Source organism: Botrytis fragariae (genome assembly GCF_013461495.1).
Source record: "Botrytis fragariae strain BVB16 chromosome Unknown tig00000795, whole genome shotgun sequence".
In the NCBI taxonomy this organism is placed as follows: Eukaryota; Fungi; Ascomycota; class Leotiomycetes; order Helotiales; family Sclerotiniaceae; genus Botrytis; species Botrytis fragariae.
Genome location: NW_023501011.1, coordinates 995465 through 1014460, shown reverse-complemented (window position 1 = coordinate 1014460; position 18996 = coordinate 995465). Strand labels below are relative to the sequence as shown.

General features: G+C 43.7%; 5 protein-coding genes across 5 annotated transcripts; 2 read left to right on the top strand and 3 right to left on the bottom strand.

The window, feature by feature from the left end:
* Window positions 1–459: 459 nt before the first annotated feature.
* Window positions 460–2751, bottom strand: Bfra_007227 (putative nek protein kinase protein; the record flags this gene model as incomplete). The annotated part of the gene is made up of 1 exon (XM_037337601.1): window positions 460–2751. The coding sequence occupies one exon, from the start codon at window positions 2749–2751 to the stop codon at window positions 460–462; it is 2292 nt and encodes a 763-aa protein (XP_037186981.1).
* A 793-nt stretch (window positions 2752–3544) lies between these two features.
* Bfra_007226 (putative nad-dependent deacetylase sirtuin-2 protein) lies at window positions 3545–4964 on the bottom strand (the record flags this gene model as incomplete). Its single annotated transcript, XM_037337600.1, has 2 exons — window positions 3545–3766; window positions 3846–4964. 2 exons carry the CDS (start codon window positions 4962–4964, stop codon window positions 3545–3547), a joined length of 1341 nt encoding a protein of 446 aa, XP_037186980.1.
* Window positions 4965–6111: 1147 nt separating this feature from the next.
* On the top strand, window positions 6112–8555 carry Bfra_007225 (uncharacterized protein; the record flags this gene model as incomplete). The annotated part of the gene is made up of 6 exons (XM_037337599.1): window positions 6112–6248; window positions 6357–6493; window positions 6550–6699; window positions 6760–7290; window positions 7352–8142; window positions 8460–8555. 6 exons carry the CDS (start codon window positions 6112–6114, stop codon window positions 8553–8555), a joined length of 1842 nt encoding a protein of 613 aa, XP_037186979.1.
* Window positions 8556–9719: 1164 nt separating this feature from the next.
* Bfra_007224 (putative integral membrane protein) lies at window positions 9720–11505 on the top strand (the record flags this gene model as incomplete). Its single annotated transcript, XM_037337598.1, has 6 exons — window positions 9720–9747; window positions 9804–9922; window positions 9968–10089; window positions 10192–10563; window positions 10619–10709; window positions 10771–11505. 6 exons carry the CDS (start codon window positions 9720–9722, stop codon window positions 11503–11505), a joined length of 1467 nt encoding a protein of 488 aa, XP_037186978.1.
* Window positions 11506–14662: 3157 nt separating this feature from the next.
* On the bottom strand, window positions 14663–15004 carry Bfra_007223 (uncharacterized protein; the record flags this gene model as incomplete). Its single annotated transcript, XM_037337597.1, has 2 exons — window positions 14663–14806; window positions 14879–15004. The coding sequence occupies 2 exons, from the start codon at window positions 15002–15004 to the stop codon at window positions 14663–14665; spliced, it is 270 nt and encodes an 89-aa protein (XP_037186977.1).
* Between the last annotated feature and the right edge of the window lie 3992 nt (window positions 15005–18996).

The following is an 18996-nucleotide window of genomic DNA, read 5'->3' as shown; positions in this document are numbered from 1 at the left end:
CCATTGTGCCAATGAATAGACACGGAAAACAAGACCATTGTTAACCAATATGTACAAAACTCGAGTCATCATGTTGCTGTTTTATTTCACAGATTATTGCCTTACAGCATATTCGAGATCTTTTAGCTGACATGCCAGAATTCTCGGCATATATAACTTCACAATAATTTCAAAGCGAACCCTGAACTGACTCTAAGTTTATGATCATCAAAAGTAAGAAATGTACAGGAACTCTATGTTCTTTGCATGCTCAACAAAGAGCGTTCCTTGCTTCAAAAATGAATCAAGCATCCCAATTTCTAAATCATGTAGTGGATGTCTTGATCCAAGAAAATCTATCTTGATTCTCCTCATGGATGATCCATCATCATCATCATCATCATCATCATCATCATCATCATCATCATCATCATCATCATCATCATCAAGGGAATATACAAATCCCACCTCTCATACCCATCAAAGTGGTTCCCAACCCGCCTCTCCAAACACCAATCCATTCGGATCGTCCACCAACACCGCCACCCCATCCCCCAAAGTCCTCCTCCTCTCCCAATCCGCCAATTCTCGCTGCACTTCCCCATCATCTACTCTGATCCTTATATTCATTCTCTCAATACCTAATCCCTCTGCCACCAACATATTCTTGATTTCATAAAATGACGTACCAGGTTGTAAGCCACGTAGGTATATGTTACCGATTTGTCGGTGGAAGAGATCGTTTTCTATGACGTGGCAGATGAGGATAGAGGGGAGATACTCGGGCGGTATAACGGCCATGAGTACGGGGTTATCTGGTCCTAGTTGGAGACCTCTGGGGAGATTGAGAGGGGGAAGTAGAATTTGACGTGGAGCTGGAGGTGGTGCAGGAGCACGAGGGACTGCGACGGGGAGTCTCGGTGGGAATTGATTTCTAGGCTGTGGAATATCAGGGTCGGGCTGAGGTTGCGGCCCGACTGGAGGCTGATTATGCTCTTCGTATGCGGGAGGCTCGGGGTAATTGGGTGCTGGACGCTCGAGGCCTTCACCCCATTCGGGCTGCGGCATCACTTCGCCTTCGGGGGCTTCAAGCTGGTAGGCAGGAAGATGCTCGTCAGCCTCGGCATATGCTACTGCTCGGGGATGGGGAATTTCGGCTCGAATTACATTGGGACGGTTGGGCGGTTCTTGTTGTGGAGTTACTGCTTCTGCTGGTTGTTGATTGGGGGCTGAAGGATCATGAGGTAGCTGCGGAGGTGCTGGTGGAGGTGCTAGACGGGGTTCTGGTGGTCCGGCGTCACGGCCCAATTCTAGATTTGCTACAACGGGAGCCATTCGAGGGGCGGCTGGAGGACGTAATTCCTCTAGAGGAGCTGCTGGAAGAGGTGCTTGCCAGCGAGCAAGAGGAGCGGGCGGTGCTGGTGCTGGTTCTGGTGCCGGTTGAGCGGCTGGCTGAGCGGCCGCCGGATCTGGTGGAGGGAAGCCAGCTTCAGTGTTAGCCTGAGCAAGGCCGGCTCTTGTGGTTTCAAACAACGTTGCAACATCTGGTCTGTTCGAAGGCTCAATCAAAAGACATTCGTAGATAGCATACAGCAAGCTTCGACTGTGTGGAAGTCTCAGATCCTTGTTCATCCTCTCCCATCGATGGGTTTTAGTCATTATAGTAGGCCCTCCATTAACTAGTCTAGGTGTACCATGACTTCTTTTTGCCTCAAGATCGTTCCAATTCACCGATGTCCTACAGTGAATTATACAGAACATTATCAGACCAACTTGCCAGACATTCGTTCTCGATGTATAGGCGATCGATTGAAGTATATTATCTTTTCCAGCCTTGTGATAAGTGACTCGACTTTGCAGCCATGGTCTTGTGTCCCTCATATCACGCGCGCGCAATTGTTCAGGGGCACGTGAATCGACATTTCCTGAATTACAATGTTTTCGATGGTATTCTTCATCTTGAGGAATCTTAATTTTAGCCGCTCGTCGAAAAGAACCAGGCACGTAGCCTCTATTTCTTGAATGTGTTGGGTGCGGGAACTTCTTGATGTATATATTTTGTGGATTGAGATCAAAATGGACAATGTTGGGATCGTTCCCCCTATGGTCGTATTGTCGACGGTAATCAGCCGGATTTTCGGTGCCGTGTTTCATGATAAGTAGACTCCGAGCAAGGCAGTGAAAGATCTCCCACGATCTTCTTTCAGAGACCTTCGTATGATGCCTAATGTTCCAATTTATGAAATCATCGAGGTTACCATCACAATATTCCAATATCATTCTTTCCACTTGCCCAACGTCCTGGCTCAAATTGTTTTTACCTTCATCTACCCAGGCTCGCTTGAAGAGCTTCACAATATGATGGTTATGACCAGGTGGAAGTAGCGATTGTAAATTCTCATAATGCTTTGACTCGTCTGACAACTTTTGTCCCATCGGATCTTTCAAATTATGATACGAGCGAGGACGTTGCTTCACAATTATATTCTTTTGCCCAAATTGCGTTTCCGCTCTCCAAAGGCCTACTAAACAATCACCCTGACTTGAGAGAATTCTTGCACCTTTATATATCGGATTCAATGGTTCATTCCACGTCCAGGCCTTGTCAAACCATCGTCTCCGACGACGCCGCAACCCAATATCACGAAATGCAAGGGGGTTTCGGGGCGCTTCTATATCCGCTGGTATCCCAACATGCTCGGCAGGATCTGGACCTTCGTAGAATTCGAGGTCCCGGTCAAGGTCGGGATCGTAGACATTTTCTTCTGCCATGGTGTGTTATGGATATTCAATATGCCACGGATAATAACACAAGTTGCTTCAATTGAAGTGCAGAAAAGAAAGAGATGGATTGTCATCTATAGTGTTTGAGGCAGGGCTCACAAATTGTTGAACAAAGCTTTCTTTGTGAAAAGAGACAGAAGAATGTGACAAGGCTCTTTGTTTGTTTAAGCAGCCGCTCTACACGAACGGTTCTATTTCCGGCGACTTTGATGAACTACATTGAAGAGCATTTCTTGTAACTATTTAGTCGGCCTTGGAAGGGAACAAGAGACGGAAAGGCTACTCAACTTCTGCAAAACATGTTTGTGATGCAAAATTCGATTGTGCATTTATTCCCACGCCCAACTTTATGTTTAGCGCTTTCTGATGTATGAAAAGAAGCCCTAGGAATAAATTGAACATTTTGAGGTTTATCATTAACACCCATACCAAGGAAAACTGAAATCATCAGTCCGGTTGGGATACCTCCTACTTTTGACTCAAATGAAGTCAGTTGATTTGAGAGCGTGTGATAATGGGACCCAAGTAGATTTCACAATCTTCAATTTGACGTGAAAGCGTGATTCATTTATAATTGCTCTGACTGACAGTAATTCCCTTGCTTCATTCCTAAGTACGTACTAATTTTCTACCCCAGAGCCAGCTCTGTTAACGACATCTTACGAGAATGTACCGTATGAAGTAGTGAAGTGAGGAGATAGTTTGATGTTCAAACCACATAATGTGATCACTCTGTCATCTTTCTAGCCTTGGTCTTTAATAGCAGTTTTGGTGGCTATGATCAAGGAGTTGTGGTGGTATTGGACGAGTTTGGCATATTTTGGGGCATAGTGACGTCGAGCACAACACTCGACTCTTTAGCACGCTCATCAGTGGTGGAATTTAGATCCACGGACGTGGATTTAGTTGCGGTGTGCTTTCCGTCTATGATTGGATTGGATCGAACAACAGTCGTGGCCTGTTTCAGTGGGAGTCCATTCGTAATATCTGCCAGAAGTGAACCCTATATCTAGTTAGTACTGCTGGCCGAAGATTCACCTATATCAAAAGTTGAGCTATGGCACAAAGCGGAGAGTTCTTACCTTATCAGCAGCAAAATCTGGAGGTGGTCGCGATGGCATAGCTTCAGGAGCAAAATTAGAGGATGCCGACTTTACAGCCGAGTTTTTCTGGAGGTCGGCGTTCACTCTATGTGTATGGTTACTCGAAAACTTTAGTGCTTCGTCAATTTCACCTGTCAGCTCTTTGATATCTGCTTCAAAGAGTTCGTCTCTTGACATATTGAGCTTGGCTTCCTCAGCCTTTTCAGCCTCTTTCTGTTTTGTGTCCCCTCCAACCGAAACCCACAATTCTTCCAATTCGTCTCTCCATCCTAAGGCATCTGCTAGTTTCCTAACGCCACTATCGCAGTCACCAAGAACAGCCACATCATCCAACCTACTCCCAAAATCGCCCACGGAGATCATGTTAAACAGCAGTCTTGGGACCGTCTCGGGGGCAAGGGTTGGCAATGTTGCGAATGGCTGAACACTCAAGCTAGTACCCATCACAATGACAAGATCAGCAGTAGCGGGGATCATTTTGTGAGTGTGAAAGGCTTCCGGTAGTTGTTCGCCAAAGAACACAATATCTGGTTTAACTAAACCACCACACTGTGGAACCAAACAAGTCGCTGGGTCTGCATCTTCTATAGCTTTCTTCATCAAATCATCGGGGTATTCAGTCTTGCAATCAATGCACCTCTGGGTAGCGAAACTTCCATGTGCTTCGATGACCTTTTCCGAAGAGACTCCAGCTCGACGTTCCAAACAATCAATGTTTTGTGTGAAAAGCATTCTGAGTAATCCTTTCTTTTCGATCAACGCAACGAAAGCATGTGATACTGTAGGGTAGAATTTGCCAGGATAGAGTTCTTTTGCCAGAACATAGAAAGGAGCTGGATTTTCGCGAAAAAAATCGATATCGAAAACCGCTTCTGCATAAGGAAGATTCAGTTCGGCAAGATTGGCGTATATACCGGTCTCTGGTGAACGGAAATCTGGTATTCCCGCACTAGTGGATATGCCAGCTCCTGTCAAAACAACGATGTTCTTTGCTTTGCCACTCTTGATGAAATCCGCAACTCCTTCGATTGAACGGGCTGAAAGCGTATGGGGAGGATCATTTGGATTGATTTGAGGTTGAGACGCTTCTTGACCCATGTTGGCAATATTTCTGGTGTGTATATCACGCTTTGGCTTGGTTGAATGGGCGAGGCTGATCACGCCTATTGTAGATTTGTGCAGATTTTCTTGTGCCTTTGTGAAAGTGTACCTAGGCAGGTAGAGACTGCGGGAAAAAAACTGGATGATGATTTAAAACGCGAATCTAGTTGTTTTCGAAAATTTAGACGTGTAGATATATTGGTACACAACTGTAATGACAATGGGCATAAAGATCAAAACATCAAATTGTGAGATTGCCAGAGACAAAGTGAATAAGAATTCTGGGTAATTCTCGTACTGACTACCTGACTATACATCCAATGAAACCATCACAAAAAGAAAGCACCAGAAAACCTGATAAGCGATAAGTACTGTCACGTGACTGCTCCCAGAGAAGAATGAAAAAGAAAGAATCAGAGCTTTTTATGGTCTGGATCTGAATCGTATAAGTTAATCCGTCTCATAATCCTGTATTTATCGCATATCAACATGTTCTTACCTCTGCTATCACCCTCGCACTTGAACCAATTAAGTTACAGCATTATCTACCAAACAATCAAACGTTAATAAGCCATTTCCTGTTTGTAACCTTTCTCTCCCATCACTCCAAACAAACTTTCCGATGCTTAGGCAGCCGAATTCCTGTACATTTTTGACCATCAACCACCAACCATCAATCATCTTTGCATCTAGTACCCCAGAGCCCAGGTGATCCAAATTTACGTACATACATTGTTTGCCCAGGTAGACATGGAAACTTCAGCTGTACCGTTATTTACTTTGCACCCCTTGATCTGCTTGATTACGAAGTTCCTCCAAGGGATACCAAGCCCTCAGCCACACCAGCCCTACTTTTGAAAACGATGAGGCTACAGAGACGCCAGTCAATCTTACCTAGGTACTTCTAACGGTGGATGACGGATGACGGGTGACGCCGCAAATACAATTTCCTCCAATACACACATTGCTGTCTTGGCCGGTAAGCTTATTTGGCCTTAAGAACGTCCAACGCTTCTCTTTCTCTCATATTTCATACAAGAGAGATTTCGATGCATGTTCAATTGCCCTAAGGATATATCTAATACTATCATTGACTTGATTGCAAGCCGATGAAACCATCTCGTTCGAAAGTAGACAAAAGGTCATGCCGGCGATCCCTCTGACCTCATTGAATAATACAATAGTCAATAATAACACCGTCACAAATGCTACAAGTGATGTATTGCAAGTCGTATGCGCATGGCCTGTATCTGGTCAATATGGGCCAGGTTCCCGGGTTCTGTAAGCTTCTCCAACACTCCACCAGTCTCCCCAGAAAACTCCACTACACCCTATGAAAATACTGCCAAAAAGCGCCAGGCTCCTATCATCTAATTCTTCTTTCTACAGATACTACGTTCTCGTAGCAGCATGTGTCTTTCTTCGGAAACAACAATGGCTGAAAGAAGCTTGTTTGGCAGCTGCATTGCTTTTTCCCGCCGTTGCTGCACTTCATGGAATAGTCCTTGCAGCTGTCCATGTGGATGGTGAGTACCTCTTAAAAAGAGAAATCGTCCCGTTTGTTTGACAAACTTTGATTTAGGTGCGGTTGATATGGATATATACGGAGCTTTCCAACTATGCTCCATAGGTGTTTTGGCAGCACCGATAACTGTAAAGCTATCACGAACATACTTTTTTGAAACACCTGGCCGAAACACCATCTTTTTATGGACTGGATTGATATTTGCTGGTAAGTATCAATCTTCAGCGTTTCATCAAGTATTTGCTAATATTTTAATCTCCTTACAAGGTCTGTTGAGTTTAACTGTGGAATTCATTAGGGTAAGCACAAGTCCTTGCTTAATCGATGGTGACGGGCATCCAGCCTATTTCACTCTCGGAAATTTTACCTATGACTCGACATGTGGTCTTACTTGTGATGTCACCTCTGGCCCTTTCTCCCCAATGCGTGGCGGCTCAGCGAATAATATTTACGTTATTCCCGCACCGAACAAACTCACCTTCGACACTGTTACTCTTCTCTCGGCCGCATGCTGCATTCCTGCTATACTCTCACTTGTGTCTATGTGGAACAAAATCCGTGAGACGAACTGGAACAATCGTTTCGGCCATAAAGAAGAACCCATTGATGCGCCGATTGAGGGCACCAACAATGCAACTGTTGGAAAAATGAAAGAGGTCAACAGCTTGATTAGGTTCTTCCTGAGCGCTATAGAAGTTCCCATATTCGTAGGCGCCGTGCTAGCTATTCTTATTCTTGGGGAGAGAAACTTTTTCAGCCCACAAGTCGCATATCAAACTGAGCCCATAGCAACTATCGGTATGTACCTACCTTCATATGGACATGATACATTGCTGACTCTACTTGTTCTTGTCCATAGGTCAATGGGCACCCATTGTCGGCACTGGTCTAGCAGTTTTCGGGTCCTTATACCGTCTCTTGGCAGCAAATATGGAAGCAGACGAAGAGGAAGTATATCAAAATACTTCAAAGCATCCCGAGTTTCAAAAACGGGGAATTGGTCTCGGCATTGCCCCATCGCCATCGCCATCTCCAGGTGCCATTGAAATGATCCGTCAAAGCCTTTCGAATAGCAGTGGAAGAACTTCTCACGAGATAGAGCATCACGAGATAGTGCAAACTTCAAGTAATCGGCCTTCACTTGGCCTAACTAAGTTGCCATCAGACGTGGGAAACAGACGGAAAGTAGCCAATGTTTTAACCGCAATCGGTAATTATGTGGGAACTGCGGCAGAATTCCGTCTAAACGACTCCGAATTCAAACAAGGAAAGGCTCTTGACTTTCCAGAAATTCCTGGAGAAGATCAGCGAAACCCAAAGCTTCCACATATCAGAGAAGCGTACAATCACACCCGCGATGCGGATGGAAACATCACTCCCATTCTGCGTCCTTCTCGAGCACCTAGCATAAATGGTAGCATTGTCTCAGGGCTCGATATTGAGTGTGGCACAGGGGCTGCCGAACCCGCGTCACCTCGGTCGCCAACGTCTCAATTCTCCCCTTCGTCACCAAACGGCGATAAGCCAAGGGCGCGCCGGGATACCCTTGAAGTTCCCTCGCAGGTTCATCATAATCTTACACGATATGATACCTCAAGATCTGAGAGTCAGACCTCGCCCCTCATCGTAGTCTCGTCCGAAACTATCGTTGTACCTTCTCCCATACATACACCTTCTCCAAAGCCTCCCACACCACCTTGACCCCTAAGCAAACCGAGGAAATACACAATTGAAAATCTCGGGCGCCATCCAGAACAAGCATTTTCTTGCCGTTAATGACTTCAAAGAATCTAGACTCAGTGACTCTAGAATAAGGTTTATTTCCGTCTAATACGGCGATCCACGAAATCCAGGTTATGTGGCATGTACGAAAGTAGTTCCACTTTTTTATGCTTACTGTTTTGGGTTCACTGAATGGAATTGTGCATAAAATGAGATTATATCACCTATTATCAACAATTTGTAAGGCTAAAAACGGAACTGCCACCATGCGCCAAAAAATCTCAACAGCCATGACAAATCGTTGTGACCTGCTGGACTCGGGCAACAGACAGGAAATATAATTTTTTGAAAAGCTTAAGGAGAAGTTTGGGGTGGAAGTTGACCGGAGGAAATATCCCACATCGGCGCAGTCTTGAAATTTACTAATTTGGGACGGGAACTTGGCCACTTTTGGCCAAGACTCGGATGCTTTCGTCGCAATTTTTTCTTGGCCGGCAGTCATTTCCACCTAGAATACTGCATTCTAGATGAGGATTAAAGTTTAAACAGCCCGAGAGTTCTGTTTGCTATTTTCGTGGGCCCGTCTCCCAAGCGTTGAAAGCCTCGGTATATGCTCCGCAAGCCTACGGCACGCCTCTCACCCAATTTATTAGCCGTGAAGACTTATCGGCCGCTCCCAAAATCGTGTCAAGTTAAGGATCCAAAGACACAGGATTGCCAAACAATCGTATGTAGTAGGCGTGCGTCATTTTGACGACCATGCCCTTTACCGGGGGTATGATGCATGTCAATTTTGTATTGTTGATCTTGGGTCTCGACGCAAGTTGTTTCAATGATGGATATCTGCACCTCATTGCATGCGTTTTTGCTCCAATTGTGGGGAGCATTACTTCAGTATACAGTCCGTAAGAGGACGTGGGGTTGGTGGTTCAATCGTTAAGTCAATCTTGAAGCCAATTTTGAGCGAACCGCACCCCCACATTTCTTCTGTGCATCCGGATCTCTTCTTTCTCTTCAATAAATTTAGGTCCAATAGGGCCTCTCGTATTCACTACTATAGCTTTGTGGCGTTAGTAGACTTCCCGATTACAAAAGATATCCATCTTTCCGTCTCGCTTGATACTTTAGCTTCCCACCGGCATTAGCTCGTGTACTAAAGTCGAACTAGACTTTTTTCATCGAATCACAAACGTTATTCACGCGTACCTGAAGATCTTACCTTTATTTAGTGCGGTGGTAGTTATATGTCCACCTGCGAAAGAGTCTTTAGCAAAATGCCATACAGGATAGCAATGGATGAATGCACGAATGCACGAAGTTGCATGCACATGTATAGATATGGAGAAAATCTCTAGTGCATTCATCCCGTTTATTAGATGGGATTTCTCGATATTAATACATGTAAATGTCGTCAAAATCCATGAAAAATATGGTCTGTTGTGGAGAATTCATGTCTTCAAACATAATTGATTGTAATATCTGGACCCGTCAGTCATTGTTATACAATGGCGGAAGATCGAGGTTCTGAAATTGGTGAGTTAATATCACAACATGATAGATGATTCTCATCAAGGCTAAATGTTGTTCAGCTGTCGTTCTTTGTGTCTTTATGGGACTTTCGTGGCTGTTCGTTTTTCTTAGGGTTATTGTCCGTTTGTTCATTACAAAATCTTGGAGTTTTGATGATTCTTTACTTACGGTGTCACTCGTCAGTTCTTCCTTTAGAATTCATTCACTTGACTAATAGAATCAGTTTCTGTACACTCTCTACGGCACAGCAGGGTTACAATCTGTAAGGTTCGGGAATGGACAACATGCCGATCAGATTTCGCGTGAAGATCTCCCCAGAGCTCTCCAGGCATGGTGGTTTGACGAGTGAGTGTGCCGGATTTCTTGTCTTGAGGAAACTTGTCATGTTCCATTGTTACATTCCAGCTTAGAGGCTGAATCCTAAACCATCGCTAACACATTGCTCAGAAGCCTTTATGCCCTCACAACTCTTTTTGTCCGCCTTTCGATCTCTGTATTTCTTCTCAGATTGTCCACTCGCTCACTACATAAGAGCATCATCTACGCAACCCAAGCTTCTGTCATTACTTTTACCATAATTTTCATTGTTCTCGTTTTTTGTCAATGCACCCCGTTTGACTATTTCTGGAAGCAATATGAAGGTGCAACAGGCTTCTGCATAGATAGCAGTATAGTTCCAGCAGCCAGCGTAGCACATTCCGTTATAGGATTTACTGCGGACTGGACGCTTGGTCTTTTGCCTATCTGGGTTATGTGGGGTTCGAAGATGAGTATGAAGGCGAAGCTCTCTATCTCCGGTGTTCTTTCTCTTGGCTTACTGTAAGTCATTCATAAATATACAGACCGTGAATAAGATTTTAATACTTGAAATTAGGGCTGGGATCGCAACAATAATACGTATACCTTTCATCAAAGATCTACCGATCACGAATGATTTTCTATACGTAACCACAGATATAGCTATCGTACGTACATCTGCGATTTCTTTAAGCACGTTCTAATGTCTCCATACTAATTCCTATACAGTGGTCCACCATCGAACCCGGCCTTGGAATAATTGCATTCAGTGGCGCGACTCTCCGCCCTCTTCTCCGTCTATTCTTTCCCGAAGCCTTCTCTTCGCTTTGTCCCAATGAATCTCTCGGCCAAATCCAACCATATAGAACTACTTATACCGAAAGACCAAATTATATATATAATATGAATCTCATCGCCAATAAACAATCTTCCACACATCGAGATTCAAATTCTACATATACGGCTTTTGATGGACATTCGAGGGCTTCGAGCTTTACGTCGTTTACTTGCAGTACTTTGTTTGATAGTGCGAGAAGTTCTAGAAGTACAATTGGCATGGGTAAAGGGAGAATGGGGAGTGTTGGCATGCTGGGGGGGTTGAGGATGTCGGAGTTTGGGATCAGAGAGGTGGATGAGGAGTTCTTTTGTGAGGGGGAATCGGGAGATAAGAAGAGAGAGAAGGAAGTGGGGGTACATGTTACAGTTGAAGAGCTTCCGGATGAGAGTGTAGAGGGTTTGGAGTTGGAGATGGGAAGCAAAACCAAGTCGGTGACGGAAACAGAGATACAGTGGCCTCTTAAGAGTGGGAGTGTATGTTTGAGTATGAGGACTTTGAAAAACGATGTATTCGAGAATAGGGAGTGGCCGTTGAGGCCGAGGAGTGATAGTGCGAGGACTCTGGTCAATTCTAGGTGTTCTTCTATGGGTAAGGGGTCCATTGGGAGTGTAAGAGATATGGTTTAGCTATTGATTCTGTTAGGGAAAATGGGTCAGGTTTTTGGTCTAGTGTTCTGAGATGGGTTAGATGACCGAAGTTTGAACTCGAGACGTGTTAATATACGCCGATTGGGTATAGAATATGAGGTTCCGTCGTGTATATAGATGTAGACAGAAGAGATCTAGAAGGAAAGATTAAAATTAAATATAACAATACAATGAAGACTTGAGAGAATTATCTTGCCTGGAATTTTGTTGGGACTCACTTGGTGATTTGATACTTGATGAAATTCTCTTCTGAAAGCCTACAGAAAGCAGAGGATTCGAAGAGTATCCTTTCTCTCTCTCTCTCTTATACAGGAATTATTCCACCAAATATTCTCCCCTCACTTTACACTTCTTTACTCTCCGCCCTCTACTCTCCCCTCTCCACTCTCCCCACCTCATCCTCCGCCCTCCACGCCCTCATCCCTTTACCCCCTTCATCACCAATCTACATATAATCCCTATCCACTCCTCCTCTCGCTCAAATCCCTTTTTTGCATATCTGCTTCCGCGTCTCAAGTCCAAACGACCTAAGATCGCATATCCAAACCCTCTGGATCTTGAAAGGAAGGAGTCCCACTCACAGCGTCGTACTAGCGTGTAGATATAGAAGATCGGTAGATTTTGTATCCTGATAGGCAGGAGATGGTGATGGGGTTGGGAGTTTGGAAGTGTTTCGTGAGTGGATGTGGATGTGGATGTGGATGAGTGAATGAGTCAGCCGGGGGGGGGGGTAGTATCATAGATCACAAGTATATGGATCGGTAAGCTCTTCAAGAGGGTATATATACTATGTGGCCTTTTTTCGAGACAGTCGGGTTGAAGAATGAAGCGAAATACTATTTTACTGGGGTTATACGGGGAGTTCTCGTGGTTCTTTTTGTATTGATTTCTCTGGAACGGGGAATGTCTTTATGGAGATGGAGATGAGAGAAAAGAATGGGATCTGGTTTATTCACTGATGTGGATACGAAAAGAAAAGATAATATGGGGGTTTGGGGATGGGGAAATTGGGGAACGAGAGTATTTAGTGTAGTTTAAACTATACAAGACGGAGAGTCTGTGATGGTGGTAGTTTTCTTGCATCTCTGTACAACTTATGGATGAAGGAAGTTGTATTTTAGAAGGAAGGAGGGGTTGGGAATCGACTGGAATGGGTACAGTGTGTACTATTTAGGATTGGGAAATGGAAAGTAATGCCGGTGGGATTAGGAATAAGATAGCTGAAAATTGTAAGATCTGAAGATTTAGATTTATATAGTGGTTCAACTTCCCGAGTGTGGTGATGGTGAAGTTCTTATTGGTGATGTATAGATAGCAAACATTATGAGGGTGTTCTGTCGAAAGCTAGGCTTGAATTCGCTGGGGCGTGGTTCTAGATATGAAGAGAGGTGGTGGATGGAGGAGTGGTTGGATTTGAGATTTGAGATTTGTGGAAAGGTGGTTAGTGAATATTGATAACAGTGACACATAGATAAGAACAGAGTGAAAGTATTGATATAAGAATGTAATCAAGAACTTTGATAGCCTGTACATCTCAAGGTTAGATGATGAAGATTTAGACTCGCATGGGACGAACTCCCGATAGATTCACACCCGTATATTTACACTTTTATCGATAGCTCTTCGAAATACTCATATCGACATGCCAGCGAGTAGGCAGATATCAAACAAGATCTGGCAGACCCCAAGCACCTCTCTTGATCGGGTCATCCATGCAAGGCAAATTCATCGATGTTAAGATCCTAATCCTCATGAAACCTCATTCAACATGAGCGCAAATCAGATGAGAAGGATACTATAATTCGCAGCTCGGTGAACTACTAGGGAGTAATCTGCCAGATGCTTTGGGCTTCCAATTAGGCATCCGTCTGACTGGGTAGTCTCCATTCACTTCTGTTTGCTTGTGTTTATAACAAGAACACCGTATGGAGATTATCTGACGTCTATCCTAGTCTTTGACGTGGAAATTCTGTAGCGGACCTTATACCCATCATATTGTATTGTGTGAAGTGTAATGAAGATAGAGAACTATTAGTAGGTAATATTGTGTTTGGTGTTGCGTTTTGGGATCAGAGACGTTAGATAGGTCGCACATATGTAAATCTTAGCAATGAAAAGTACCTAGGTAGTTGATATCCTGCAGTCAATATCGCATCTCAGAGTGCTATTTTTCTTTCCATTATAACGTCTGGCTCAACCACGGTACGGTAAGTCATCCTTCAAAAAGATTAATGCAATGGTAGAATCGAAGTACAGCACGAGGAAGATAATGACGGAAGATAGTGGTGGAATCATAAAATGACTTTGTGTTCCTCTTATCTTCACTTACTCTTGCATAATGAATGCTTGAACGACAGAGGCGTTAGCTTGGATGTACACAGAAAGTCTTGAGATCTTCCATGGAAACTTGAAAAAGCGGAGGAATGAAACCCTCCAAGACATCTGCAAGAATGCAAGTATTTTAAAACTCAAAGCGCACCATGATGCAATGTCGAACGAATCGATACAGTGATGTCGCACATAATCATTGAGAAGAATATAAGCTCCAGCTACTCTCTCCCTTCGCTGGCTTAACAGTCAGACGACGAACAAACTACTTCCCTCTCGTCACAACTTCAGGATTCTTCGGACGGCTGAAGGCACATTCAAACCGGTGAAGTGACAGAACTTCAGACATTTAAGAAGCCGACATGAAAGCTATTAATGAAGTTGCTACAAGTGCAATGGTAATAGACAGTGTTTCGAAGCCGGCGTCTTAAAATATCAAAATGGCCTCTATGAGATTCAACATGTCTAAAACTTCACTGTTGTGTCTTTCGAACCTTTCCTGCCAGGGCATGGGCGTATTGTTCGAGATAAACCACCAAAGAAAAGGGAGAAGCATTTGCTGCCATGAAACTGCATGGCGTCTCAGGGGGCTTGAGACCCCGCCAACGGATAAACTTCTATTGGAATTGCGACGTCTACGCACGTTCAAATCTCCGCATCATTGAAGAAGTTCATCACCTAGTATTTTCCTCTACTTATCTTTCCGGTCGTCATCTTCTGTACGGATTCATCGTTCATTGGGGCTTCGACAGGGCTTACCGTTGAAGCTGGATCCTTCATCCAATACTCTTACACCATTAGATGATAGTTAGATGTATAGATGATGGATCGATTGGAAGCAGCCGCGTTCCGCATTTCGCGATGTAGCACACCATGGCTGGTTGAGTACCTTTTCGCCTCCTCGATTCAATTCCAAGGCAGGCTGAACAACGCTGTCGCCCCAATTTTGAATCTATATATAGTGTATTAGAAGATTGGCAATTGTAACCGTATGTCCTGTGACAGGAAACTAGGTCGCTGTGACTTTGAGACTGGTCAAAATACGTTTAAAAACGCATGTTGAATATTCAAGAAAGGAGTAGCTGGTAACAGGTGGGCGTGATTGAACCTTGTAATCCTTGACCTCGCATTCAGGCAGCAGTTTAAGCATTTAATCTAGGCCTTGCACAGCAAGCTTCATAACATCTTCACCAATGATATCCCCGTTACCGGAACGCCCCAGCTCGAACGTCGAGGTTTTTATAATCCGTAACGAGTGATCGTTGAGTGAATTTAGACATCACAATGTGCCGGTGTAAGATCGGATGGTGTTCTTGGATGTTTGTTGTAAATTGAAGCATTTTAAGGTTAGCTCTTCATTATGGAGTAGAATCCTTGTACTGCTACACTCAAAACTTATCCATGACTATAAGATTTGTTAATATGTGTCTCTCGGCTTGTCATGTAAGATCGGACCGAGGAGATCAAAGGTAAGGTGACGGAAAGGGAAATTGGGGCAAGATAAGAGATACTGGAAAGGAAACAAATGAGCCTCGAGAAGCCACAAGATTTCCCTTTCTGTCGCGGAACAATGCAAAGACCTTCTGAGAAGGTATCGAGGAAATAAGGATGTTGGTGATCTCCAGGGGTTCCGTGTATGTCTTATACTGAATTTAGCATCGTAAAATTCCTTTATGGATTTTGGCATGCGGGAGGAAGCCGCAACCGTGAAAAGATCGACGATTAGGCAATTTTTCTAGAATCCATTCACACCTGGCCATCGTTGCAGACTCACAGTCTCATGGTAGTCAAGGATACCAGGGAAGTAACAAGACAGGGACAAAGAGGAGACAGGCCATGTCCATTAGTCTACAATAATATAAGAAATTCGAAGGAAGGTTCATCTTGACCTTCTGCAAATAGGCATGATCTCCCACGCCTCTTGTTTCAAAGCGAGCTGAAATCCAATGAAAGCAGAACCCACTGCAGACCAACTGCAGATTTTGTACGCCTCCTTTTGGGCATGGGAAATGTGTTGAATTGTATTAGTTCAATATACAAGATCACTTTCTGGGAGGCTGAAATAAAATTGATTTTATTTCTTGGGGTCCTTGTTCTCCGTTTTTTTTCAGGCTTGCTCTCCTTGACCATGTGGTCGGAGATTTTCTCGGTCGTTGTAACCATTTAGATACTCAGAAAGACGAAAATACTGGGAATTTGTCGCTTGAAACTTCTCGATGGCGCCCTAGCGTGAGAACATGAGTGTTACCACCAAAAGCCGAAGATTATTTGATGTCTAAGTAGATTAAAATGATGGATATTACGGAGTACAATAGTGTGTCATCATCGTGGCTTCGGAGGCCTAAGCCTGTAACATGCATGCCATGTGGGAAAACTAGAAGCGGTCTCAGGTAGGTAGCATCGGCTATTTAGACCTTTTGTCCTCGTAATGGTCGCTCACTATCCACTAACACCAAGATATCGTTCGTTATCAAATATATCGATTACATACATTCAACAGCAGGTTGGTAATCGTGTATGCCGATATGATCTCGTACAGACTGTACAGTACAGTCAGTGTGATATGATTGTGTATGTTGTATGATTATTGATGTTGCATTGGAATTCTTCGTTTGCCTCGTTTGAAGCTTTTCACAGAGTATTGCTGACGGCGAAGAAATTCTCCCCACATATGGTGGTCATGACGCACGAGTAAGAAAGCTGCAAGCTGCATCTTTTCTCCCACTTTTCATCTCAGTTCGACTAGAACCCACACAAATCAGTCAAAAGCCCACCAATCCACCAAAACCCCACGAATAGGCGACGATCCGGCCATCGCTTTCATTTTATATTGAAAAATAAATCATTGATTCTTGCTGAATATTACTGAACTTGGTAATTTTGGTCGGATGATATCAATTATTGCCATGACCTAGTATCTATTGAGCTGAGTGTATAGAAAGCCGAAGCTGTCCTTCCGATAATGGCGTTCTGTTGACTTTTTTGGTGCAGGTGGGTTTTTAGCGACAGAGTCCCAGATGGGCTCGGGAAAGGGAAAAATAACATCACAACGCTTTTCTTCATATGGGGTTCATCCTGTGTCTAAAAAATGTGATGGATTCAAGTACGATACTCAACGGTTTTGACTTCCCCTCCAAGACAAACCTCCCGTTCAGATTGTTCCTGAAGAAAGGTACCCACGAGCAAAACACGCTTTTCATGCTTCATGCAACCCCATAGAATGGTTCAATGGCCGAGGTGTGTGGTGTGGTGGTTGCCGTGGCTGTCTGCATGTGCCTGTACAACGCAATACTCGAACAACGCTATAAATAAATCCGTTAATGTTTTATGTGTACATACGACATATTGTAATATCATGCATGCATTGATTTGATTGAGCAGGTCTTCGAATCATCGGCGATCAGATGCGAAATATTGTAGCAATATTGAATTCCGGAATTAATGAAATGAGCATAGATTTTACATACAAGTGTAATTGTTCACAGCCCATCCCATCAAGAGTTTCGAGGTAGTGTAGGAAAAATACGAAGCATACGAGTAGAGTAATACCCGTAAATTTTCAAAATGGGTGATAGTTTCCGGGTGTGAGAATCCGAGAGCTTGGATGAGGGATCGGACTACAGTATGATGGAAAATAGCTTAGAAGGATCTTCAGTATTGTGCTCGCTTGTGACGCATGTATCAATATTACGAAGTAGATTGGAGGCTTCATACAGGCTTCAGAGTGGTTTAACACTTAAAAGCCATTTCTTGAAAAATTCTAAATCATAATGATTAGGTGTGTTCCATTTTACCAGATAATAAATTGTGTATTGTGTGCATCACTGAAGTGCAACATGGCTATACCGAATGTAGGCTGAATGATGTACAGTACAGGTGTATTGCATGAAATTTAAACCAAGAAAAAGGAAATCTCCACGTGTAGAGGTGTGCATTTACTAGAACATCACGGCTGTGCTACCACACCGGGCACATCCATATCACTACCATAGAATCACGACCCAACTTCATACCATGAACCCTGAGAAAATGAAGTCAAATGAACCCAGCAAATTAGAAGATCATGATTGCTTAGATTGATCGACAGCAACAAATGGTCAAGGCTTCGGCCACTATGGAGACTTTGAAGATCCTATTGAAATGTCTGGTGAGGTTAGGGGTGTTTATGATCCATGCAACACTTTTACTCCGTAATCTCCAAAAGAGCCCAGCCGCTGACACGCTCGGAGACTAGAACCGGGGCTGTTTCCCTCATAGCATTTCATTGAAACTTAGAAGGGATACACAAAGTCAGCTAAAATTGACAATGTGGACAAGATGAAATCTCTGAAATGGAAGATGGCGGTGGAGAGGCCAAGAGCCATTTACCCTTTACCCATTTCATGCTTTTCGTAATACCCGATCTGAAGTAACTGAGTTGGGGTTTCTGATTTGGGAACTCGTTTTGATAGTATGCTGGTATCGGATCTAGGAGAAAGTTAAAGTGTTGGTATGCATAAATGTAAGAAAAAATACAGGAAAATACATCGTATTCTCAAAGAACACAAATAGTTCCGAATGATACCTAGGTATTACTTCATTTGGACCTTGGTACTACCAAAAGTTTCAAGGGTCAAGGGGCTTGTATTGAGAGGGTGGGTTGAATGTGTGCCATTGTGTGGAGAGGTAAATCCACGATAGTGTGGAACTAGATGTGCATCCATCTCAAAGACTTGAACTATTCTTCGGATCTGGATTTCATTAAATTGTTTTTACAAGGAGCGTCGATGCATTCTGCAAATCATCGTCACTCGGCGTTGTAGGAAGATCAATGAAGGAAGAGTGCAACCATAGGAAGCGTATCAACCGCTGTCAACTTTTCTTTAAATATGTACGGAATATATTCATCGCTTGAAGAAAACAGCAGGTAATCTTCACTCGAGCAGTAGGTAGTCAGGAGCCAGGGCGTATATGGTCTTAGTTTTACAACTTAGGCTCGTCACGCTCCTTACAAGCAATTCAAATTTATTGGTGTGGCTGCATACTAACGTTTGATAATGAAATACTGTACTATCGAACAAAATAGCTATGAAGCTCGCCGATTCGCGCGAGTCGTCAGCACCAAATCTGGACTATCGGTCGCACTTGACAGGTTTGTCAGGG